This window comes from Monodelphis domestica, chromosome 4, assembly GCF_027887165.1.
Source record: "Monodelphis domestica isolate mMonDom1 chromosome 4, mMonDom1.pri, whole genome shotgun sequence".
In the NCBI taxonomy this organism is placed as follows: domain Eukaryota; kingdom Metazoa; phylum Chordata; class Mammalia; order Didelphimorphia; family Didelphidae; genus Monodelphis; species Monodelphis domestica.
This window is the reverse complement of record NC_077230.1, coordinates 291,202,811-291,229,913: the sequence shown is the minus strand read 5'-3', so window position 1 is coordinate 291,229,913 and position 27,103 is coordinate 291,202,811. Positions and strand designations below refer to the sequence as shown.

Below are 27,103 nucleotides of genomic sequence, written 5' to 3'. Positions count from 1 at the left end.
TCCAGCCCCATCATTATACTGAAACTTCTCTAATATTTCTAGTGCAGTTGTGAGAGAGCTCCTTTCCCAAGCCCCAAAATGGCAGAGCACCGGACTGCTTCCCCTGCCCAGACCAGACTCTTCTCCCAAGATCCTCCAGTTGGCCAGGGTTTCCCCCGAGTCTCCACTCGTCACACCCTGACTTTGGGCAGTCAGGAATCTTGCTGCCACACTGGCATATGAAGGCACGTGACTGACCCTGTTATGTGAGGCTTGTGGGATCTGATCGTCTCCTGCATAAGTTCATTCACACAGCCTGTTTCCTCTCAGTCTCCTTTTCTGAATCCTTGTCCACATGGTGCCCTCTAAGTGGGGAGTCTGTCAGGGCTCTGCTTTGGGCTTTCTCTCTTTTCCCTCTCCATCTCCTGAGCCAGTGGGATATTAGCACCCAGCCTCAGTCACTTGTTCACTGTGTGAACCTGAGCGAGCCACTTCCTTTTTGTCTGCCTCAGTGTCCTCCCCTAGAAAAGGCAGAATCCTAGCACCTGCCCCAGTGGCCTGGGAGGCTTAGGTGTGAAAAGTGCACCGGACTATGGCTGTCCCATCGGAGGTGCTACACAGGTCCTCTCTTTTTCCTTCCCCTCCATTTGCGCCTGTGGCTTTCAGTATATCTCTGTGCTGAGGGTTCTCAGCATGGCCCGGCCTGCAGCTCTCTGCTGACCTCTGCTCTCACATCTCCAATTATCTTTCAGCTTCGAACTGGACTTCCAGTAGATATCCTAAACTCAACATGTCTCTTTTTCCCTGAACCTCTCTCTGCCGCCAAGCTTTCTTGTTATTAGAGCTACTGACAAATGGGGTCACAGAGCTGCAAATGGGATTAATGGCATTTTTATGTTTTCACTATCTAGTCACTGATTCACATTATTTTCCCACTTGATAATTAGAAATTAGAAAATGGAGGGCAGCAGCAGATGAATTTGTTCCCACTTTCCCTGGGTCCTCATTTGATAGTTGTGTCCCCTCTGAGCTAATTCTGTCCCTTTCCCTTCCCTCCACCCTGGTCTTGAAGATGTGACCGGTTTACCTCGCAAGTTTCCCTCTTATTCCCAGAAGAATGGAGCAGATTAAGAGAGCAAGAATTTTCTGGAGTAACAACCAAGCCTCCAGTCCTTTTATCAATTACAAATGCTATGTTAACCTATATGTTACAGATTCAGAATACTGGAAAGAACACCAGATTTGTTATCAAAGTACTTTGATTCAGATTCTGGCTCTTCTGTTTACCTTTGGAGTGTTGCCCAAGTCATTTTCCCTCTTTGGGCCTTAAGCCTTCTCATCTTCAAAATGAAGAGATTTGATCCAAAGACCTCTAAGCTGCCCTTACAGCTCTCACTGCTATGATACTATGCGAATAATAATAACACCTACCTCCCATTGTTGTGGGGCAAAAATGAGACATTTGTAAAGCATTTTACAAACCTTAAAGCATTATATAAATGCTATTATTATTAAAATGCAGTCAGTGACAAAGCGTCCAAAATACTTTCTGTACTTATTCCTACTTATTTCACCCTCATCCTTTTGGTATAACCCACATCCTTATTGATTCTATTCTTATGCTTTCTCTTCATTTAGTTTCTAGATGCTGTATTTCCCCAGGCACAATGATCAATTGTCAAAACAATTTCTGGCTATTATAATAACCCTTTGGAATTTGAGATGAACATTATGTTTAAAATAATATTTACTTATTTTTGTTGGTTACCAGCATTTTAATGAATTCTAATTAACTACAGAAGAAATACATATATTGATATATAGAGACAGTAATTAAATGCATAATAACATTCGTTGTCCTAATTGCAATAGCATATTTTTCTCCTGGCATTGTTGTGGAATCAATAATTCTAAATCATAGTGTTTTATAGATAATTGATCCACCAGAACTTTTTTTTTTTAATTCTAAACATTTTCTCTTGATGGAAATCTTTCAGAAAGATATTCTACACTTTATTTCTCTGAGCCTCAGTTTCCTCATTTGTCAAATGAGAAATTGAGCTAGGTGTTCTTTAAGGTACTTTCTGTCTCTGAAATTCATTGATTCTAATAGCAAACCTTAATATTTGTTCTCAGAAGTTTGAGAGTGTAAGAGGTAAAAGGGACCTTTGTCTTCGGGTGTTTGACTCTTGTCCAACCAAGAACCACATCTAGTCTTTGCTTAAAGATACCTACTGTTTCTGGAGCTGGCACATTTTATTTGGATACCTCTTATTTTTTAGGAAGTTTTCCCTTTTGTGAAGCTGCATTCTGTTCTCTATTCCATATATATATATATATATATGCTGTAGTTCTACTTGAATATATATAGCTCTCCTATCCCACCTTCCTCACCCCATGAATCTCTTTTGACAATTGGTCTACTTCAGGGTAAGATGAATGTCTTCATTTGCAGCTGATTCTAGATTCATGCAAAACAGTTGGTTGAGTTTCCTTTTATTTCTGGAGTTCCTACCAATTATTTGTTATCTTTCAAATGCCTTACACCAGAATGTTATGAAGGAAGACCAATCCTTGTCATTCTCCTATAGGAAAAATAGTTATAGGTACTGGGAAAGTCTTTCAATTTTGAAATGTGGAGATCCTGTCAAGACACTCACAACTAATACATTTCTGTTGAGTACAACATTGGAAAAACTTCTGTTAGCTCTTGTCTTTTGGAAGGATTTTTTCCCAAGTTCACATGATTTCATATTCATATCCTTTCATTTCATAGATACCTAGTTAATTTTTACTAAATTGAATACATATGCATATGTATTTGAGAACACAATAGATAATTTCAGAAGTCCCCCTGAAATACCTGATAAGAAAGAAACATACACATAGTAGGACTTTCTGACCAGCCACTGAGAAGATGCCATTAGAGAAGGAAAGGAAAGATGAGGAATGAGTAAAGAATTGTGAAATTGCATAAACATAGAGAAGAGAGGGAAGGAAAGGAGTGGCTGGCTTTCTTCTTCTTCATTGCTACTAGTAGGAGGACAACCATAGTAAGACTTAGTAGGGTATGGAGTAGGGCCTGGGGGTCAATATAAGAGACAAGGAAGCTAAGAAGAATTTGGTGGGGGTAGTCATATAGCTAGCAAGACCTTAGAAATTAATTGAGTCCAATATTATGTTCTAAAACTGAAGAAACTGGAAAACAAGGCAGTGAAACGGTTTGTCCAGTGAATTCATTTCAGAGCCAGGTCTAAAGGAATTCCTCATACACCAACTGCTAGTTGACCCAGAATCAGCTAAACTGGAGTGAGATTTTCTTTAGGCCAGTCCCCAAAGCCTCTGGGTTCTAGAACCACATCACTCCTGTCCCAACTTTCCAGCGTAAGCCAAATACATGTGTAAATTGACTAGAAGTCTTTTGGGGGCACATGAAGTCTTTCTTCCTTACTCAGTGGGGCATTGCAGCTGCTACAGGTTGTACAATCCCATTCTTTGAATTTTAGCTCCAGAGCTGCCTTCATTCCTATCTTTTGCTTTAGCAAGGCTATGTGAGGCTACAGGCCAATGAAAGTAGTGGGGCAGATGGTTATATAAGGGATTCATATTCCATGTTCCATAGCCTGGAACTCTAAATTAACAGATATTTCAGCATTTTTCTCTCCAGTACCTCCATGAAGTCCTATTCTGCTGCTTCATTGGGACATGGAAAGAGCAAAATTAGGAGGATATCCCACCAAAGCTCCTTTGTCCTCCCAAGCTAAAAAGCCAAATTGTTTAATAGCCTTGATTTAAGAAAAGTATAGAATGTATCTTATAAAGATGTTCATAAAAAATATCAGTATGTAAATAATCTGTGATTTTTATTAGCATGGGAACTCTCCCTCCCAGGGCAGAGAATGTCCCCTTAGGGCATACAAGCTTCAGAAGAGTCCCGAGGCTCAGAACTGTAAAGGGAGTTGCCCATGTCACAGAGCTCTTAAGGATCACAGTTGGGATTTGAATCTAAGTCTTCCTGACTCCAAGTTCAGTGCTTTATCCACTGCTACAATGTCATCAAAAATACCTAAAATAGTATACATTTTAGTATTTAAAGGAGTATTTCTCATACCTGAGTAGTTCACTTAGATGAGACTTCAGACCCCAGTAATACCAGATAAAACATCTTTCTAGCTGATTTCCAGTAATGTGCCAGCCATATTAGAGTAGCACCCCAGATCTGCAGGGGTTACATTCCAAGACCTACTGTGGATGGCTAAAACCACAGATATAAGCAAACATCTGTCGACCTCAGTATGTGTGCTCTCTCTCCCTGCTCCTACCTGAGCTCCCTTCCCTGGCCTCCCACCTTGCTTCCACAAAATATAATGAAAGCAGAACTGACCCCTGAGAAAGACCTCTAGGGCTTTGGGCACTTTGTGGTTGACCATGAGTAACTGAAAACATAGAAAGTGAAGCAACAGATTTGGCCCTACTACATTAGATTTTTTAAAATTTTTGTTTTTATTTTTTTCTAGTTGTAAAAAGTGTTAGAGAATGTGAACCCTTTCTTCCTATCTCAGGTTTTTTGAAAACAACTAATCATGAGAATAAAAGGATAGCTCTTATTTAGAAAATTGCCTAGACTTAATATTCTGTATCTATATATTTAAGACATTATTTCTTATACATGTCTCTGTTTTTAAAAATCAAGTAGATAACCTTTAAAGAGCCCCACTAGAGCTAACAGTATACTACCACGCATTCGTCTATATTTCTTTTATTTGGAGGATGCTTGCTATATTTCTATTACAGAGAAGGTGATCTAGTAATCCTTGACAATAAACCATTCTTAAAATAATGTTTTCAGTTATTTTTGGTTGTTATTGGTATCTTAATATGTTATCTTTATTTGTACAAGCTTTGCCGTAGGAAATCTGCAGAGAATTGTCCAAAGGTAAAATCCATTGTCGATGTAATTTTTAAGTTGAAATTATTCATTTTCATGATTTCTTTTATCACAGTTACTGTGTTGTATATTATAATGTCTTAAGCAAAATAGACCTTACATATAGATAGAATCAGTCGTTTCCTAATTTGTATAATTTGAAGGTTCCCAATGAAAGGCCCCTAGGGCTCAAAGATATTTTCCTCGGATTCTTCCATTATGTTAATACTTTACTTTCCTCAAAATGTAAACATTTTCATTCACTAGCTATGGGTTATTTTGTTAGATTCTCTAGCCACCTCAAAGTAACAGGAAGTTGAGTGTGGGATTAAAAGGACCAGTTACCCCATGAAAACAAAAGGTGAGGATACTTGCCAACCAGGGAGCAGTATGATATTAAAATCACCTCTAAAGCCTGATATATATTAATTTAGGGTCGCCAAGGGATTCACTTATGAAATTCCTTAAATGAAACACTCAAGTCAGAATGGAGTTTTATGGTGGTTTAATTACAATGGGAGCAAGAAAGAAGGAGAGGGAGAGAAGGAAAGAAGGGGAAAGGGATAAAGGTTAACTCAACCCTCTGGCTCTGGAGTTTAGGCCTGGAAGGCCAAGGTAGAGAAGAGAATTAGTCCCTTGACTCACGTGACCGATCTGAAGGAAAGCTGCCTGCGGACCTCCTCCTTGCTCGAGCTCCTAGAACAAACTGGCGCCTAGCCCTGTCCACAGGAAGTGAGTGAACTCCAGAGGCTGTTCTCTACTTCACTTCCTGTGCCTCACAATTGCCAATGGTGGCTCAAGCTTGGCTTAGGACAGCCCAGGTGGGCAGTTAGTTATTTCTGATTTGCCATTGACTAGCACATGCCCATATAGTGTGGGTGTGCATAAATTTTTTTTTTTTTGGTACTAGACCAAGCAAGATGGAGATTTAAAAATCACAGCAGCTTGAGGTCAGTGGATGCCTGGTAGAGAGAGAGAGCTTGCCAAAAGGGAGGAGAGAGATACAGAGAAGGTAGCTCAAAGATAAACTTCAAGGTTTTGCTTAGGGCAGGCACTGGGTAGCAGCATAGATGGAATTTTTTTATAATTAAAAAAACTTCTTTATACCTGATGTCAACTTAAGTTGGAATTTCTGTTGAAGGCATGGATGAATTCTATACCATTTTATAGTTAATTCTATTCTGTAATTGATCCTATTCTTACTATCCCATTTTGTATGATCACTCAAACCACATCTCTTTGTCTCTTTGCCTATAAGCTAAATTCTCCTGCTAATCACTGTTCTACTCTTGCCTCAAGGAAATCTGTTATCCTTGAAGAATGCAGGTGGACACCAGGGAGTCTGGTCCTCTGTCTCTAACCTTGTGATTCAAACAGTTAACACTTCCTAGTCAAAGGAGTTCAAGTTTACTTCTTAGTTAAAAGAAAACTGGTTACCCCTCATGCTTTCAGCTTCTGGGATAATACCAAGACATCAGGTCTAATCTTTAAGTCCTGAATCTAGCTCTAAGGGTTATACATTGCCCCTGAACTATCCTTGTACCATTCAAGAAAATCTTATCTAGGGACCAGGGAGTCTGCTAACTCAGGTCCACTAACAAGGTGAGCAACCTGTAGATGGTTCCCGTGAATCAAACAAGCAGTCCAATATAACAGAGAAGGATGGTCCTGTGGGGTTGCTAGTTAACTTCTTGATTTAACCTCCATGATGCTGTCTACTCTGTAATGTCACATTGGCTTCTCAACCTGCCCAACTCTATGATCCCCAAAACTATATTAAGGCTAAGGAGCCCTACTTTGGGGTGTTTGGTCATTGAGAGAGGCCATAGACCCAGTTTATTGGTTAATGCTTGCCTAACTAATAAATTGATCATGCTTAGACAACTTCTCTCAGTTTACCATAATTTTCTAACAACACTATGTAGTATACCAAATAAATTACTGAGTTCATCCACTTGGAATGATCCTTAGTGGTATGAGATTGTGAATTCTTTCATGGGCCAGTGATTGGATTTGGACAAACTCATCTCCTTTTGTGCTTTTTTTATATTCAGTATTTGTCTTGTTCAAGTAGTCTGTTATTATTTGTATCTGGAAATTTTTTTGAAATATTTAAGTTAAGAAAACTATACCTAAGAGTAGCATAAAAGGTACAAAAATATCAGTGAGCTTTGATCTAATTTTTTTTTTCTCTCTCCTCAGACCAACCAAAAAACCACCCGTGCACAATTCCATGTCCTTTTTCTTTTTTTTGTGGCTTCTATGTTCTTCATTAGTGTCCTGTCACTTTTCTGTTACCACATGTGGCTAGTTGGAAAAAATAGAACCACAATAGGTAAGTTGTTTAAAGTAAAACGAATAATTGTCCAGGTAAATGTCTGTTATCAATTATGTGATCAAGAGAAGTCATAATAGGATCATGGAAAAATCAGTATAATTTCCAATTTGTTTTAGATAGAACCATTAACCAACTAAAGTACTAGATGAAGAGACTGGAATTATGCATAATAAGCCATAGAGGGGGTGTTGGAAATAATTTTCTCTGAAACAGGTTAAGAAAAGGAAATTCATCCTAAGACTTTTTTTTAATAAAAGGTTAAAAATGGCTTTTTCTTCATTTAGAAACTCAACTATTAGAAATAACACTCAACATTTTTACAAGTAGGACATTTTCTTATGATGTTTCTTGAATGGTATAGTCTCTAATTTGAGAAAATCGAAGAAAAGTAGAGTATTTCTAAAGGAGGTTTCCACTTTAAGACCTCTACCATTAGAAGTTATTTCCATTAAAGAAGTGGGAGATGGAAAGAAAGGATGGAAAAAAAAGAAATATTGACACTAAGAGAAAAAAATTAAAACTAGATGAAACTCTTTGGAAAATGTTCTTGCATGGTGTTAACAGGTTAACTGATGTTAGTAAGTGGTTGATATTTATTATGAATTTTTAGAATGCTCCTTATACCTCCTTCCTCACCATGATAGCTCATAGCAGCACTTTGTCAACTTTTAAATATTATTGAAATATTAATTGCTACTTACTTTAGTTCAGCCCATGAAAATTTATATGGCCCATTAGCTTAGGGCCTATAATATGTTTTACATAATGGAGAATTTTAATAAGATCTGAAAATACAAATCATAGCAGAGATATGTATGTAAAGCACTTTGTAAGCTTATACTATACTTTAATTGTTCCAGGATCTCATCATTGTGGGCACTCCCTCCAGTGTTGTAGATGACAACTCATTCATACTTCATTCTTCTTTTTGAATTCTCCTCCATGACTTTTTTTTAACCTTTAATTTCTGTTCTAGTAATAGTTCTGATAGGCAAGGGCTAGGCAAATAGGATTAAGTGATTTGCCCAGCATCAGATAGCTAGGAAGTTTCTGAGGCCAGATTTGAACCCAGGTTTTCCCAACTCCTGGCCTGGTGCTCTATCCACTGTGCCACCTAGCTTCTCCATCCATGCCTTTCATAAACTCTCCATAAAGATTATCTGTGTAAATGTGCAGGAGATGACCCATGAATATATATCTTTATAATACTGTAGAAAGATGAGCTATTCTACTGTGCCTTCTTGCATGGATAACTTGATGGAGAAGCCTAAAAAACATTTTTCATTTAAAAAACTCCTCCATATCTAATTATATTTTTAGTCTATTTCTTTCCTAAACAGATCTTTTCCCAGTGATATGCTTTGTCTAAAACATTTTTCTTCTATTGTTGTTCTATTGACAACCTCCTTAGAAGCAGTATATTGTTTAGTTTGTTGGTTTTATTTTTAACAGAGGCATTCCGTTCACCTGTATTTATAAATGGCCCTGACAAAAATGGTTTCTCTCTTGGATTGAGTAAAAATTGGAGACAAGTTTTTGGAGATGAAAAAAAATATTGGTTATTTCCTGTCTTTACAAGGTAAATTACTCATCCTGAATTCTAGTCACATAGGTGGTAGATTTGCTGAAATTCTTTGTCTTATTTGCTGAAGGATTATGATTGATGAGTATTGGAATTTAGGATGGGAGAAGGGAAGTAAATATAGTCCTTGCATTCAAAAACTTAATATACTTGGCTTTTCCATTATCTGTTGCTTTGCATCCTACATGCCACTGGTAATAATATCAAATAGTGTTGAATGTTGTATCTAGGCAATATAGCATAATATCAATAGCACTAGAAACACTGGGTTTAAGTCCTAGCTCTAATATTTACTGGCATTGTACCCTTAGACAAGTTATGTACTTTGCCTTCCTTGTTAAATGGGGACAATAATATTTGTACTACCTACTTTACAAGGTAGTTTTATAAAGTTTACAGTACTTCATAAAGGTGAATTAATTGCTACTTGATCTTAAATGTACTCATAAAAGAGAAATGTTTGTTAAATTCCTTGTTATCCAATATGTTTAATAAATGGGATGTTCTAATTAATCAAATAATCTAGTTAATAGGGAATTGCTACATATTGCACATGACTTAAATTTTTATAGATAACTAAAATACAATAAAATACATTTGCCAGAAGACAACACTTCAGATTCTTTATACTATTTTGTGGTCATCATTATAAAAATCAGTTAATTTCCCTATTATCATCATAGAGAATTCAGGTTGAGATGAGTCTGTATGACAGTTTTTTGTAATGATAGAAAACTGGACTTTAGAGTCAGGAAAATGAGTTCAAACCTTGCCTCAGACAATGTTGGTTATATGCCTCTGGGCAAGTTGTTTAATTTCTGACTACATTTTTCTCATCTGTGAAATGGAAATAATACTAGTAACCTACCTCTTGGGTTGTTGCAAGGTTAAAATGTGGGGTCATGTAAAATACTTTGTAAACTTTAAAATGCCATATAAATGCTAGCTATTAATACTGCCCTTTCATTCTTACCTGTAACCAGTGTTTCACATAAGCTTTAAAAAGTATCTTGGACAATGAAGAATTAAGGAATTGGGTAGGTAATGGTACAGATTTTGTCTATAACTTCAAATCTCTTAATTTTCAAAGTGGCTCCCTAAAGTTTTAATTATTTCAATACTTAATCTCTAAAATAGTGAATTGACTTCTCACAATTGTGATCCTTGTTAAAATTTGAAACAAGAAAAGACACAGCTCAATGTCCTTCTAATATGAGAAGGATTAACATTACACATACATATAGTTATAGTATTTTATACAAAAAAATTACTTAAAATATAGAACATATTAATATATGAATATAATCAAAATCCTCCAAACCAGTCCTGGTTAAAAAATAGAAAAATCAGTGGAACTGTCTAGATAAGCATTCAGTCATATATAGCCATTCTTTATTTAAAAATCTAGCAAATCCAAAAATCATGGGAAGAAAGACTATCAAAGCGTGTTCAGAAAATTCTGAGATAATTTGGCAAAAATTACATCTAGAGTAGCATCTTACACTATAACACAATAAACATCAAATTGATAAATGACCCTAAAATGTGATAGGTCACTTCATTGTTAGAGTAGGGAAAAGGTATCTTTAGTTAATGGGGAGAATTATTAACTAAGCAAGGAATAAAGGAGTTCATAATAGAAACTAGTATAATCTTGATTATGTAAAATATTTTTACATAATAAATTCAGGGTAGCTAGGAGAAGAGAAGCTAAAAATTGAGAGAAAACATATTATGTCTGATAAGATCAAACTATGACCCTGTTTCTACTGTATTGATTCTACCCAATGTAATTTATTTTATGCTATATTGATTTTTATAATTGAGCCTGCATCTTCCTCAAGTCACCTTATTATATATACTTTAGTTGGGCTTTGGAATTCAAATTTCTCTCTGAATGAGTTTAAAGGTATAGTTAAAATAAGAACCATTATCTGCCATACCTTATCTTTAAAGGCCTACAAGCTGACTTGATATATTTCCCCAAGACATATTATCTCCCTTTGCTTGTCTTTGTACAATTAAGGAGAGTCATATCTCCCTAACAAACCCTCCTTGGAGCTATTCCCCAACCAGTGAGCATCTACTTTGGTTCCAATTCTTTGCTATCACCAAATAAATAAATAAATAAATTCTGTGCTTTAAATTTTGATATAATAGGGACTGGCCTCCTTGAGGTATAAGCCTCCTTGTGGAATCTTTGGGTTAAAGGGTATGCACAGTATGGTGATTTTATTTGTATAATTACAAATTGCTTTCTAAAATGGTTATATGATATGTGACTCACCAACAGTTGTGCTCCACTAACAATGAACTAGTGTACATATCTTATCAGCCCAACATCTACCATTCCCATCTTTTGTCGTCTTTGTCAAATTGCAGGTGAGGTGAGGCCTAGAGTTGTTTTGATTTTTATTTCTTTCCTTATTAGTGATCTTGAGCATTCTTTCATATTTTTGTTAATAGTTTGCAATTCTTTTGAAAACTGCTCCTATTTTTTGATCACTTATCTATTGAGTAATGGCTTTTGATTATATGTTTTACTCTCTTTTTATCCTCTCTAAAGCAGATAACAAGCCTGATTGCTTTAATTTAAGGAGCCTAGGAATACTTAAAATAATGAGTAATATTTTTAATCATGCAGTTTAGGTGATGGTGTCAATTTCCCAACTCGCCTCATGATGGATACAGAACAAGTTACTGTCACAAACTACCATGAACAACATTCCCGGAGGTGAGTGAGCCTTCCATCTGCTTTGTACTGTAATGTCAGAAAAGAGATCCTGCTGTTGAATGATGAACAGCTAGCCTGAGAAGGAGGGGAGAGTGAGCAAGGAGAATTCTGGGAATAGGAACTGGGGGCTGAAAGAATTCTGGAGCAACTGACTTCACTTCCAGCCTACAAGGAAGACTGCCAGGAGTGCTTACTGAGGGTCTGAGAGAGATTCCTGAGGCCAGGACAAAGATCCTGATTTTCCACCTTGCTATATACCTATCTCCTGCTAGAAAATCCTCCATATCCCCTCACCATTAGACTCCTGCTACTCAAGACTGACCAAGAGTCAGTTGGACTCTGAGGCAGGGGCCAATCTGCCCTCTCATTTGGGTCTTTTCCCTTTTCACCATTCCCTGGTTAAATAATGAAGATATTAGCTTAAGTTAGTGTAAAGTTAGGAGATAAGAAACAGGGTGTTTGGCCAAAAGGCTTTGGGACCCCAAACCTCTGGCCAAGGACCTTGGATTTCAAACATCTGTTGAATTTAATTATTAGGGTTCTCCTGATCCCTCCATCCTGCTTCCTGATCAACACTGCCTTCATTCCCCATCCCTTTCAAAATAAATTTCAGTTACTGTCAGTTAGAAATTGGTTAGTTTCTTGAAAGATAGAGGTTGGGTCTGTGGGCACAAGATCAAAAAGTGAAACCTTTGTTTCATCTGGGACAAGCAAAGAGCCAACTTGTCACTGGGGTTATAGGGAAATGACTCACAACAAAGACCCTTACCCCTGAAAGGGGCTGTCTGGGATATCCTCCCAGCAGTTTGAGCACACATTCAAGGAAAGAGAAGTAGACAGATTCCTTCTCTTTCTCTCTGTGTGATCCTTAGCTCTGAGGTCAGCTAACCTTGGGAAAGGAGAGACACAACCATCTCTCCACTGACTTTCAGCTTTCCTCACATCCAGTTGCCTCCATATTTCCCTTCAACCCCTCCCTGGAGAAACACCTCCATCCAGTGAGTTAAACCCTGTTTACCCCTCTCCATCAGTAAGAGAAGAGAGAAACCCCTCTCCATTTTCCCTCTCAATTTGCTTCCTCTTTTACAGTACATATAAATAATGGGCTGCTTTTCATCTGTGATACATTCAGTTCCTTAAGTTATGTTGGTAAGAATATACATACATTGTTATCTTGTTGGCATAGTTGAGGAAAGAGTTCTAGTTGGCTTAAGTTTTCCTGCTATAACTGTATTGCCATCTGTGAATAGTGTATGTGTAGCCTTGCACAGATGGTCAAGAATGGCACTCAGGAACTTTTTCCGATATTCATGGTTGTACTAGTTAGTTAGCCTTTTATTATATAGAAATGTTATATTTTATTAAACTCATATCTTAAGTCTAAAACAAACTACCCACAATGCTTTCAACATTCTTCATAAAAATACACAATTTATCTAAGCATAAGTCAAGGGAGACCACCCAGCATAGTGGATAAAGGAGTCAGAAGACCTGAGCTGAGTCATGTCCCTGAGCCTCTTCGTGTCCCCGACGGTTCCCTGAGACTAAGTTGCCCTTGTAGAAGGAATTTCCTCTGTGGGAGTTCCTATACCAATGAAATCACAAGTCCAGTCCAAATAATAATACTCCAGTGGATATTCTTATCAGTATGAAGTTCCCTCCAATGATGAAAAATCACAATCTACCCATGCCCGTCTGTTTTCTGCAGCTCTTCTCCGTGTTTTCCTATAGGTTGGTTCAGTTTCCCCTAAGATGGTAGAGCCACTCCTCACTTTGTGAAGTTACTATTTTAACACTTTGGCTGTCCACCTGTCACTCCCATTTCCTTGAGCCCATAACCAGCCCATCTTCTCTTAGCACCCCTTTCCTTAAGGACTTCTTTAGTTGCTATCTTATTTAGTTAGATTTTGTAGCCTGCAAATAGATGAGTAGTTGTGGATATTTTCCATCATTATCATTTTATGGTATTAATAAGGCTCAAATTTTTTCCATGCCTTTCATACCTTCTCTTTCAGATACTTTGCCTATTCAAAACCCAATACCCCCACAGTTGTGTCTTTTCAGTAGGGATATATTCCATATACATCTAGTACAGAACATCTGTTTTTCTCATTTTAGTTTCCTTTGGAACCATTTCTTCCTCCATGTTAGCAAACCTGGCACTGTGAAGTTAGGGTCCAAGTATGATGATTCTGCCATTTTTTATGGTAAACCCAGTTTGTTAGAATAGAAGTGCCTTGAAGATGACAACTTTTTTTCTTTGTTTACTTAGCATAGTTTCTGACACATACTAAATTTTTAATAAATGTTTGACAGATAGTCATCTTTACATCTAGTTTGCATTTTTCTTCTATTTTTTTTTTGTCCTTCTATTTTCATGTTTAGATGCCCAGGGATGCCTTTGCTTAATTGGATCTCTGGGCAAATTTTCATTAAACCAGTCTTTACTTTCTCCTGCTTTTTTTTCCTGAAGATTTTACAAAATGAGTTTCTAATGTATTATTATTTTCCTCAGGAGGGACTGTGTTATTGTTGTGAACTTTGACTTGAATTTGAGCCTAATTTAGAACAAAGAGACTACCTCCCAGAATCTAGACGGCGCCGTGAAGATGCCTGCAACATGTGGTCTCTGTAGGCATCTTCATGGAGGAAAATAATAATACACTATTTTACATTACTGTGGACTTTACCTACCTTCTCTTCTTGTCAAGTAAGGCAGATGTTTGCTGACTTAAGACACCCTGTGGGTTCTTTTGGTCTTGTTCTCGTGGCAGTTCATTTGCAGCCTTTATAAGATTCTATAGAAATTATTGCACTCCATGTCAGTAAATGTTTCTTAATATTCATTTCCCATTTCTCAGTACTAATTACTTGCTTAAAAAGTTGAGGATTGAGTTGCTTCAGTTATATGCCTTAATCTTGTTTATGTTATTAATCTTCTTGCTTTTTACCAATTCTGATTTTTGACTTTTACGTTGGAATACAGAACTTGCACTGACAGCAAATTTAAGAATAACTCCCTCATCAGTAACATGTTGTTTTATGTCTTTGTAAATATCCGTTTTATTTGTGCCCAACATCTACCAATTCTTTTCTCAAAGACTTATATCCACTAAACATGTAAGCCTTCTTTGTGATCTTTATTTCGATTCACTTTTGCTGAATTCCACTTTCTCATATACTTCTTGGTTTTCAGCTTTTCTCACCTTGGCTTTGAAATCATCAGCTGTGATAGTGTTTATTGATAGAATTTGGATAATCTTATCAAGTTATTTATAGAATTGCTCTTCCTCTTCATTTTAAGTAAAAGATGTTAGTAATTAGATGTAAATTTTTTTCTGGATGGTCTTTTTTACAAATACTTAAAATTAGTACTATAATATGAGATGTCTAGATGTCCCTTACAATATCATTTCTTGTACATCCTCTGGATATATAGTATAACCAACTTTTGCTCTCCTTGCCTCTCCAAGGAGTATCTGACCCATTCTTCAATTAGCTTCAGCTTCTTTTCTATGGATGTTTTTTTGACCCTTACCTTCCGTCTTAGAATCAATACTAAGTATTGGTTCCAAGGCAGGAAAAGCAGTAAGGGCTAGGCAGTGGGGGTTAAGTGACTTGTCCAGGGTCACACAGCTAGGAGTTCTCTGAGGCCAGATTCCTCTGGATTCTTTGAGAGCAAGAAGTTCAACCTTGATTTGATTAATTTTTCCAGCAATATGTACTCATTAATCAGTCACTGGGGAAGGAGCTCACCATGACCAACCATCAAGGTAAAGTTAATTGAATATAGTCTAATAGCTCTGTCTCATCGCCCTTTTCTGCCACTTGGCCATATCACTGCAAAAACAAAGGAGGTCTCAAAGGTCTGATGACCACTTTGAAATTTTTACTGGTTTCATGTTGAAATTCTTCGTAATGCAGTGAAAATGATGGCTGGCTTTACAATCAGTCAGAAGTCCTAAGTTCAAATTCTGGCTTTGCTACTTATTCCCCATGTGATCTTAGACAAGTTGTCTAACTTTTCTGGGCCTCGGTTTCTCATCTGTGAAGTGAGGGGGTGGGGTTGCATGGCTCTCAGCACCTGCTACTTCTAAATGTATGAACCTATGGCACTGTGATTCGACATGGCTTAATAGTTCATTACCATATCACCAGCCTTCTTGTAATGAGCCTTCACTGCACTCACCTGGATGGAGTCAAGGGACCAGACTTGGCTGTGACTAAGACCATGCTCAAAGAGCTCAGTGGAAGTCAGTGGAAGGACCAAGTCTTGAACCTACGTCCTCTGAGTACTGCACTACGTCCTGCACCATCTAGTTAGGTGACTTGCCCAAGGTCACACAGCGATTGCATGGCAGAACTTGGCAACTCTCAAGTTCAGTATTCTTTCCACTCTATGTTGAACACTTTGTTCCATTGAACTATGGAATATGTCCATTTCAATTGACAGTGAGGTGAGATTTTGTTTAAATGTAATTTAGATAATGAATGATCTTATATAATTAGGGTTTTCCACTTATACCACTAGTGATTCACAAGTCACACACTATCAATAGCCCCTGTAATGCATCACCTTATCTGTATTACAAATAAGGTCGAATCACTTCCCAGGTAGTACCCAAGTATAGGAAGACTTCTTCCTCCAGAAACAGCTGAGAACAGTTTGTTGCAGTGGCCATGAAGTGACTGAAGCAGGCGCTGTGGAGCGCATGGACCTTGGTCTAGAACGGAAGATGCTGAGGTCATCCAGGATCAGCAGTCCTCCTGACTTTTGTCTTGCCCGTGGACTTGATGACCCTGGAAGAGAGTGAGGCTGACAGGTTTGGGTAACTGCTTCACTTCAATCCAGTTTGCAGACAAGTCAAGACATCACCCAGTGACGTCATTGGAGCTCTTCACAAACCTTGGGTGACCAACAACGATGGGAGAGTCGGCCTCCCTCAGAGGACTATGTTGTGGAAGCCCATGGGCCTCTTGTTCTTAGCATAACTCACAAAACCAGATTTCTGGCTTTAATGTTGCCAGGTGCATTTGGGAACATTTCACTGCACACTGCTTGACTGTTGTTAATTAGCTGCACATTAGCTGGGGAAACCCCCTTTCCCTATTTACTCAAATACAGACTTATGGGCTTTTCCAGTAATCACTCTCAAAAGATTAGAAAATGTTGGCTCTTCCTATGGATAACAGATCTCCTAAAGCCAGAGTACTATGAGCTTATCTGGTACCTCCTCTCAGCTTAGCCCAGCTCAGTGTTCAGAACCAACCACACAGCTCCAGGACACCAGAGCAGGACATCGCTTGAACCAGAGATGGCGACCAAGCAGCAGTTTCAGGAGTAGTTTCATCTTTCTCAGCTCTTGACCAGTAAAGTCAACTCTCTGTCTAGTCAAGAATCATTTGCCAGAAGCCTTTTGTCTGATTGCCTCTCATGGCTGCTCTGCTCTGTAAAGATAATTTTAGGGTCACCAACATATACCACAATTTGTTCAGCCATTCCCCAATTGAAGGGCATCCCCTCATTTTCCAATTTTTTGCCACCACAAAGAGCGCAGCTATGGATGCAAGTCTTTTTCCTTATTATCTCTTTGGGGTACAAACCCAGCAGTGCTATGGCTGGATCAAAGGGCAGACAGTCTTTTATCACCCTTTGGGCATAGTTCCAAATTGCCCTCCAGAATGGTTGGATCAATTCACAACTCCACCAATAATGCATTATGTCTCAATTTTTGCCACATCCCCTCCAGCATTCATTACTTTCCATTGCTGTCATATTGACTAGTCTGCTAGGTGTAAGATGATACCTCGGATTTGTTTTAATTTGCATTTCTCTATTTAGGAGGGATTTAGAACACTTTTTCATGTGCTTATTGATAGTTTTGATTTCTCTTTGTGAAAACTACCTATTCATGTTCCTTAACCATTTGTCAGTTGGGGAATGGCTTGATTTTTTTTTGTAAGTTTGACTTAGTTCCTTACGTATTTGGGAAATTAAACCTTTGTCAGAAGGTTTTGTTATGAAAAAAATTTTCCCAGCTTGTTGTTTTCCTTCTAAATTTGGTTGCGTTGGTTTTGTTTGTATAAAACCTTTTTAATTTGATATAATGAAAGTCATTTATTTTATATTTTGTACTCACTTTTTTTAATAGTTCTTTCTTTAAATGATGCCTCAGTCTCCAAGTGCTTATATGATTTCTCATTTCCTTATTTTACTAACTTTGTTAGTCATAAACCATGTGGTACAAATTAGCCTATCATGAGCTCTGAAGTCTCTAAACTGGAACACTGGTTTTTTATATTCACATTTCTCTAGTTTTTAATAAATAAAAAAACATTTTTCTGCCTCTTTCCAACATTGAATTGTTAATATACAAGCAGAGCATCATTCCACTTTATTAACAGAGATCTGAGTCTTCAAATTTATACTGGCGATCATTTCCTCTCCAAAATCTCCCAATCCCATCTCAAAGCTGTTTTTTCATAGAGATACTTTAGCAATTTATATTAAAATGAAAAATTGTGTCCTTCTAAGTATCAGAAATGTTCATCCATAATATTGGCAATATCATCCTTTGACAGTTAATATAAGTCACTGTTTTCACACAAGGAAATAACTTCCTTTTTATCATTACAAAAAAGGCCTTAAAGAGACTATATATATAAAGAGACATACATAAATAGACTATATACATGTGTGTATGCACATATCCTGTGTGTATGCACATATCCTATGTGTAAGGTATAAAAAATAGAAACATTATCAACATAGAAATTTCATGATATAAATTTTTATATTCTATACTATTCTTTATTTTATAGTATATATTCTGTACCTTATGTATAGAACTATATTTCCCCATTGACTTTTGGATTGGAAACATTTTTTTTTAACATGGAATTTTTGCATCCAAGCTTTGGGTCCATAAAGGTTCCCTCAGATTGGTAAATCAGGAAATCAACTCTTCCATATTTCCATCAATACAAATTATCCACTATTGTGAATTTAATTTATACCCTTATTCTTCTATATATTTGGGCATTGTGTTTGCATATAAAATTACTAATAACCAGAATGTTTTTTTCCCCAAAAAATCTTTTCAAGAAAGCATTTCACATCTAATTATGGCTATTTCAAGTGTTCTAAATTATCATTACTCTGTGCTCTCATCAATATGATTGTTCTCTAATAATGCAGACAGGACCTATCCCTGCCTGCCCAGCCTATCCATCAACCATCATTTACTAAGTTTTTACTATGTGCCAGGCACTGTGCTAAATACTCAGAATACAAAATACAAGCAAAAACAAAGGCCTTGCCCTCTAGGAGTTTACATTCTAATAGGGAAAACAACATACAAAAAGGATCTGCCAAAAGGGGATGGATGGGATACCTGGCAGGGGGGTGTGATGGAGAAATCCAGGATACAACCTAGAAAAACAGAAATGACTGGCCCAGGTGCTATGTTCTTAATGGGAGATTCTAGGAGGAGCCAACCAGGCTAAGGAAGGGGCCACAGGGATGAAGCCTATTTCCAAGGTCTGAGTGGCCTTTCTGGGACACTTGTCCAAGTTCTTCCAGAAGACAAGAATCAATGGGGGCACAGAACTTCCTTACTTTGGCTTAATATTTAGAGGATGACAGTGGAGCCTGTGGCTCACTCTATCCTTATTACCAGCCAATTTTCTTTTTTGATTTTACATTAATCTCTTCTTTTGTTTTTCCTTTCTAATTTCTTTTAAATCTTTTAGCGATATTCATTTTATTTATTCTTTGGAGAATATAGTATTCCATGACTCATATCCATACCATACTAGCATAATATTGGTATTAAAAAGATGAGCCTCTGGGGAAAGTATGGGGTCTTTAAAAAAGCTTTGCAATTTCCCAAAGGCAATCCAACCAGCTCTCCTATTTTAATCCTAGACTGTATTCATTGTCCGTTCGTACCATCTATCCGAAGCATAGACACAAATTCTACAAGTTGTCCATCTAACTGCGTATCATAATCTGGGCAGTCCAAGGACAATCCATCAGCTATAGGATTTAAATGTTTACAGAGTTAAGACAATTTTTTTGAGTAGTTATGGTGCTATGATTAAAATTAGTTTCTCTGCTAAAGGTATTATATTTTTATGAGGTTTATTAAAGATTAAGCAATAAAGAAAATACAAAATAAGATAGCACGTGCCTAGGAGGCCGAAAGGCCCATTCTATTTCACTTACTACATCTTGAGAGACTCCTGTCCCTAGAAGCGGAAGCCAAGAGACCTGAAGTAAGCGGAGTCAGTTTAAATACATTTTTGTCCTCAGCCCAGGTGAGACTGTCAGGTGAGGTTACAAAGCATTCTGGGAAGTGGCCAAGGACTTCTGGGAATTGAAGTCTGGGGTTCAAATCTCCATTTTTACAATGGCTCTTTGAAGAGACCAGAAGAAGCTAGACAAAATCATGAAACTGCCGACTAGACCCACTCCATATTTATGCTGTGTGACTTCAACTGGGTCTTTAGTGCTGCGAGGCAGTTCTTTTACACCTCCCTGACTTACTCGCTGTTCCATTCAGCATAGCAACTCTTCCAAACCTTTTCATCCCTCTTCAAAACTCCCAGGACTTCTCCTTCCAACTCAGAGCAGTTCCAAATATTTTACAAAAGAAACCAAATGTATTCACCAAGTGTTCCCTCTTTCCCTCTCCTCCTCATCAGATGCCTTCTTCCACATCTCCTTCAGCCCTGTCTCACATGATAATGTTTTCCCTCCTTGCTGTGTTACAGAATATATTCACGAATCAACACAAGAATTTATGCTAGTGGAAAAGTCTTTAAAACATTTGTAACCTGACTTAGTGACTCACTCCCATCCCCCATTTCCATCAGGGGTCTACCCATTAGATTGTTAGCTCCTTTAGGGCAGGACCGGTCTTTCTCCTTTTTGTGTTAACCCAGCACTCTTCCTAGTTCCTGGTACATAGTCAGTGCTTAATAAATGTTTATTAACTTACTACTTTATTAGCCCAGAGTTGAAAAGGACACCTCTGCTAGTGGTGTCAAGTCTTCCAATATCAACTGTTCTAGACATCATCTGACTTGCTACTGATATAAAGTACCATTGTTTTGATTAAATACATTATTGTTTTTCAGTACTGGATCAACTGAAAACTTTCCTGTTGCACCACTGAGTGAATCAAAAAATTTCTTGTTGGCCACTGATTCAGATAAAGATGTCAGATCAGGTAATACATATCTATTATAGCTTTTCTGTTATTTAAACTATAAGGTGTTAAGCTTAAAATTTTTCCAAGATTGTGGGACACCCTGTATAGATACTTCCTTTTTTAATTTTATTATCCAAGTGTAAATATATGTATATATAAATACACATATTATTTCCTTGAATTAGGTATAATTTTAATAATCAGGTGTAATAATAGATAAAATATAATTGTTCCTAAATGGGCACAAAAATTGATATTGTTGATGACCCACTATCATAATTTGAATGAAATGATTATTGAAAATCCTGAGCTAGGTGGGGCGGCACACATCTAAAGTTGGCTATGGGGAGGCTGAGACATGGTAGTTTGCTTGAGTTTAGAGGTTCTGAGCTCTAAAGGACTGAAGCTGTCCCCACCAAGTGAGGTCCTCACATGATGAGCTCCTGGGAGCCAGAGACCACCAGACTGCTTAAAGAGGGTTAAACCAGCCCCTCTTGGGGGGTGGGGGGGAATGGAGCAGGTTAAAGCTGCTGATCAGAAGGGCTTTGGCCTCACAGCGGCAGCTCTTTTTCCAGCCTGGGCAAGTAGGGAGAGAATAGGTCAGGAAAAGGAAAGAAAAGGAAAGACAGAAGCATCTGAAGCTGCTTTCCAAATGATTATTTTCCTTTCATTTGTGTATATACTAGAGGATGGGGGTTGGAGACTGAAGGCAGTCTAACCCCAGCCCCTGCACAGGAGGAATCCCCATTGAGAGAAGCCAGCGGGGTGTGCCCAGATGGGCAGGCTGTGGGGGGCTCTGAGCAGGGTGCAGGACTAGAGAAACGTCAGGAATAGGACAAGGAGGCATGAAGGCAAACCAGCCTGGCACCCTCCACAGAAGGGAGACTGACAGGAATTCACCCGTGGGAGAGTGGGACAAGCAGTGTTGGCGGACGAGGGTGTTTCCCAGGTGCTGCGCAAAGACTAGAATGAGCCAGCAGCAGAGGAAGCCTGATTGTAAGGCCAGAGAGCGTGTGGAACAGGGCTGGGAGGAGAAGGATATGCCGTGGTTCAGGTTCAGACTGTACCAACCTCGGGATGTATCTTGAATTTACTTTCTTTTTATCTTGCTGCTTTCCCATAAAATTGGAATGTTTCTTGGGCAGCCTTCTTCTGAGGTTTTTTGTCTTCAGTTAAATCTTTTTCATGGACTCTGGAACATTTTAGCAGCATTACAAAGATTCTCCTTCCTTAATAGCATTAATAATTTTAATTTTCTAGTCAGCTTCACCCTGCCCTCTACATCATTTGTTTTAAAATTCTGGGGAAATATCACTATCTTATGGATTCGATGGTCTTTGATGGCATTATCCTAAAATGTTGCATGTATTTTCATAGCCATTAGCGTAAATATGACTTCCTTCGGCCATCTCTTATCTCAGGATTCATCAGCTTCCTGATGGCAGAGGATGCTAGACCTTTGAGTGCCATGTGGTCAGGGTATTATTGTATTGATTTATTAAAAATCTGTCTTTCAGTTTCAAAATGGACTAACTTTTTTTTTGTCATTTTGATTTGTGTCAATCTGCTTTTAGGGATAAAGAACCATGTTACAGTTTCAATAGACAGTTGATGGTCTGTTATCATTTGAATGAGAGTAAGGTAAGATGAACATAAGGGTAATTTCTTTATTATAGAAATGAAATTATATGCTTACTTTGCAATCACAAATTATAGTTGATTTTTAAATAATTATGAAAACATTTGCTTCTATTAGCATTACCAATGTTGCTCTCTGTAAACATATTTTTAACTGATTAGTTAATAAAATTGATAAGAATAATTTAGTTTTGTATAGACAGAATTAAGGTTTTTAATTTGTTTTTTTAAAATTAACTATTCAAGTTAAAAATTAAATAATTTTTACCCTTGTTCAGCATACTCATGATTAGAGAAAAAAACAGGAGCCAAAGAGTTACTAAAATAATTACAAGCCTAAGCAATGTGATCAATAAAGGGTGGTTATTGTTCATGTGGAAAATACATAAGTCTCTAGGGCACCTATATAAAGGGCACTACTGACCAACTGTCTATCATGCTCCCAGAGGAAAGAATTTGAGGAAATTAGTATTAATTGCAGCCAAAAACATGTCAGACATTAGTAATTTCTTGACAATGAAATTTGTTTAGCACTCAACTAAGAGAGGCAATAGGGTCTCTTTCTTTTTCTCTTTGTATCCAATGAATGGGAGTCCCTATTTTTAAGAAGGAGGTGATTGTCTAGCAAGTGTGATTCAGGTGTGATAGAGTGGAGAGAGCACCAGAGGTAAAGTCAGAAGACCTAGCTTCAGGCCCATCTGCAGAACCTGATTAACTCATATAGTTTTAATAAAATATAAAATCAAGTTTTTAATTAAATACTAATCTTTTGTGTTTTAATAGGTTTATGCAACATATTCTCCTTGAATTCTTTTTTATTTTATTCAGAAGAACTGATCAGTGGAATGAAACAAATCAAATATTACATAAGATGTATGAAAATGAAATCTCTGTACAGATAAGTTGATGCTCATAAACATTACTGCTGAGCAGGAAATAAGACAGATGCCTTAAGAACCTTAAATGTGTGTTTATGCAACACTGGCTTATCCTGTTCCTAAAGTGACTTGATTTTTTTTTAAATAATTCCTAAAATGCAATAGTATGTTTTATCACACCAGATGCTTAGGGTATAATTTTTTAAAAGCATGAATAATATGATTGTGGTTATTTCCTAGCATATGTAAAAATTAGCATTCCAGAAAAACAAGTGAATAGAATTCTGATATAGGATGTAGGTGCAGGTATAGGCAGCTCTATATACGGCTGAAATTCTTTAGTAAGAATAGCATTCCTCTCAAGGGATTTGTACTGTATAAGGAACATGATTACAGAGAATTCTTGCTTTTTATTCTGAGCATTTGCAAGTTTTAAATAGTTTTATATTGTTATTATTTTTAATAAAGGCCTTTTTTTATTGGTGGTTGTGAAGTACCACTCAGAAGGAATTAAAATACCTGATACAATCATTAAATTTATCTAATGTTCCTAAGTCCTAGTCACATGCCATGCAGAGTAGCATGTGAGTGGGGTGTCATGAAATCTGGCAGTGAGGAGCTTAAAGGATGCTTTTGCCTCATTCTGCTTTCTGGAGATATTCAGGGGATTTTGTGCAAGCCAGAAAACTGGTGTATGTTTGCTGTGTAAAGATGTTCTTATAGCAATATGAGAAAGAGACCAAGGCACAAGTAAATTTGAGCAGGGCAGAGCAATGATTTCCTAAAATTTTTTAGAATGTAATACATTGAAAGTGTTTTAGTATTATTTAAATTCTATTTAAATTAGAAAATTATTAAGGGATGGAGTGGAAACTGGCCAACCTCAGGAAATGAAAAAACCTAAATTGTGTAGTCCATTACACTTCAGCACAATATTCCCCACTTCCTAAAAAAAAGAAATCCAGCTTTGAAGTTGGTTAGGCAAAATCTTTTTTGGGGTATGGGAGGTGTTTCTTCTAAAATCTAAGGAACACAGTTTACAGGTTCATCTTCATTAATATACAGTGTGCATTCATTCAATGGAAACATCATGGAAAGTTTCTGCTATTTTTTAGAGTTTGGCATCTGAGATACACCTCCTCTTCCTACCCAAACCTTTGTCCTTGAGTCAAAACTACTCATTGTTTCTGGTGATGATTTTTTTTTTAAGATTAAACTTATAGGGGCAGCTAGGTAGCACAGTGGATAGAGCAGCAGACCTAGAGTCAGGAGGACCTGAGTTCAAATGTGGCCCGATACACATTTGAGTTGTGTAATCCTTGGCAAGTCACTTAACCTTGTTTGCCTAACCCTTGCCAACTCTTATACGTTAGAATTGATACTAAGACAGAAGGTAAGGTTTAAAAAAAATAATAATAATTAAGCCTATTCATTTTTACCATAGGTGTTCCAATGTCATCTTGCATACCATTACCACTTCAACAAAAGGGCCTACCAATATTGCTTTGTAAATGCTTCCAAAATGACTTAACCAGCTTACATGTTATTAAATTACGTATTTTAGCTCTTAATTAAAATTGAACATTCTGACCTTAGTTAATGACTTAATTTTTTTAATCATTCAACTAAGAGCAGCTTTCAAAATATCTACTTCCTTGAGAACAAAAAGAATAGATAAGCTTTAAAAATTCAGTTTGTAAACTCTGGAGTATTCATTTGCATCCTATTTTATTCTTCAGTCTAATTAGGTTTTGCTCAAATTTGCATCATTTTTAAATAAGACGTGAAAGGAACTTCTTCATTACCATCAAATGTACCAGCCGGTTTTATCTGACAGCATTCACTTCATATAGATAAAGTATATGTTCAGATGACTTGATTGTAATCAGAAATATTCTATTGGTGCTTCTGTCCATTGTTTGGCCTTTCATATTTAGGAAGACATATCTTTGATCTGCATGTTGGTACCAAAATAATTTTTCATCATCAGACTTGTGCAGGTACTTTTATGGTGCTTGGTATCTCTTTCAAATCATATTACTTCAATTATTTATTTTTTGAAATACTAGCACATTAAGTTTTCTTCACCCCCAACACTTCCCCCATACCCTCTTGTTAGCTTGTAAAGTTTGGATTTGACTATCAGCATGTATTATGATCTGATCTTAGTGTATACTAGTCTGTTACCAACACATTAGCACCATTCTGGAGTAGTATTTGACTAAATATAGTACATGCCTGTTTCCTAATGACCCAGGACTGAAGAAATTTGGGGCAGTGAGTGCACTAGTTTGGGGAAGGCTGCTCCGTTTGTATTTGTTCTGGCATTAACTAATACTGTATTTCAAGAAGACAGATAAAAAATGAATCTCTTTACAAATCAAAAGTATGACTCTTTTTCCTTTGAACTCTTCAAAAGTTTAGGAAAATTGAAGAAAGTGAAATTGAATTCTAAGTGATATCGTTTTTATTTTCAGTTGACAAATTAGAAGAGTCTCAGTTCACCAATATAGCTTAAATTTAGCTAGACATTCAGCGCCTACAGCATCTACACCTATCAGTATCAGTACATGAAACCAAAGAGCAGCTGAACACGTTTACAAAAGTCCAGGTTTATCTTTATGTGGGTTCTGCTTGTAATGTATCTTTACAAACGTAGTGGTCATAGTAGCTTAAATGATCGTTGTCATTTTAAATCCAATATGCAATGGTTACTTGAATTTTGTTTCCACTGGGTAGCTGATTTTGACCATGTTTACAGTATCACTGATTAGACCATCAAACATTTGAGATTTCTACACACCAATTTCTAAAGCAGATGTGTAAAGTGCTTAATGTTAGGGTTTCTAAATTGCCAGGACCTGAGAATTGACAGTGTCCTGCAGATTTCTACTGTTTACATTTTTGCCTAAGTCACAGAATCAAGTTCTACAGATTAGAATCCATGTAGAGCATAAAACCTATTATTCCACTCTAAATGTAGTGTTAATTTCATGACATTTTAACCAAGACCATATCCAATACTTCATTATTATTTTTAAATAGTATTTAAAATCCTTGTGTTCCATAATACCTAGACTATGTATTTTTCAACCAGAATTCTAAATAAGCTTTTAAAAGTCCATATTTTTCTAGTGACTTCATCTTACATTATTATATTGTGTTGCATAAAGAGGAAAGAACTGTATTTAAGTCCTGTATGAATCATACAGAGCCATGAACTGTCAAGTTTATTATGTTTGTATATGATTATAGATGAGACTGTTACTACATAAGGGAAAATACGGCCACTTGTAATATTTTGACAGGATTTTTTTAAGGAAATGCTTTTATATAAACAGATTTTAGATGCATTTGCCTTGTATTTCTTCATGTTTTTACTTGTATCATAAGTCATGTATATAGTTTTTCATAAATGTAACATTGGACCATTATGCAATGTCAATATTTACATTAAGCTTCTTGAGCTGTTTAGATATTAACATGATAATAAAATATTAAATTCCTTTTTTCCCCTCAAAAAAATGATGTTCAATTCAAACTGATTAAATAAAGATGAAATCCTGAAAATTAAGTATTGTCTTTGTCAAAAAATCATACTTATCAAATGTTTCAAGGATCCATGATTTTATTAATATGGAGGATTTTCTCCATCAATGTATATCAGTATACTTCTAGAAATGAATAATTAAGTTTCTGTACTATGAAGGTTTCGGTGGCTGAAAATTCATCAACCAGAGGCCAAACTTGAGGTGACAGACATGTGGTCCATGAGAGAACCTGTACTCAAAACCTTCCCAGCACTCATTTGC

General features: G+C 36.9%; 1 protein-coding gene across 1 annotated transcript in view; it reads left to right on the top strand.

Annotated features, from left to right (window-relative positions):
- The window catches only part of ZDHHC20 (zinc finger DHHC-type palmitoyltransferase 20), an 84,916-nt gene extending 58,051 nt beyond the window's left edge, over positions 1 to 26,865 (top strand). Inside the window, exons 8-13 of the mRNA XM_016421849.2 lie at positions 7,109 to 7,241; positions 8,697 to 8,823; positions 11,471 to 11,560; positions 20,702 to 20,793; positions 22,350 to 22,416; positions 23,197 to 26,865. Of these exons, the coding sequence (XP_016277335.1) occupies positions 7,109 to 7,241; positions 8,697 to 8,823; positions 11,471 to 11,560; positions 20,702 to 20,793; positions 22,350 to 22,387 (480 nt within the window). The 3' untranslated portion in view covers positions 22,388 to 22,416; positions 23,197 to 26,865. The remainder of the gene's footprint in view (positions 1 to 7,108; positions 7,242 to 8,696; positions 8,824 to 11,470; positions 11,561 to 20,701; positions 20,794 to 22,349; positions 22,417 to 23,196) is intronic.
- Positions 26,866 to 27,103: the final 238 nt, after the last annotated feature.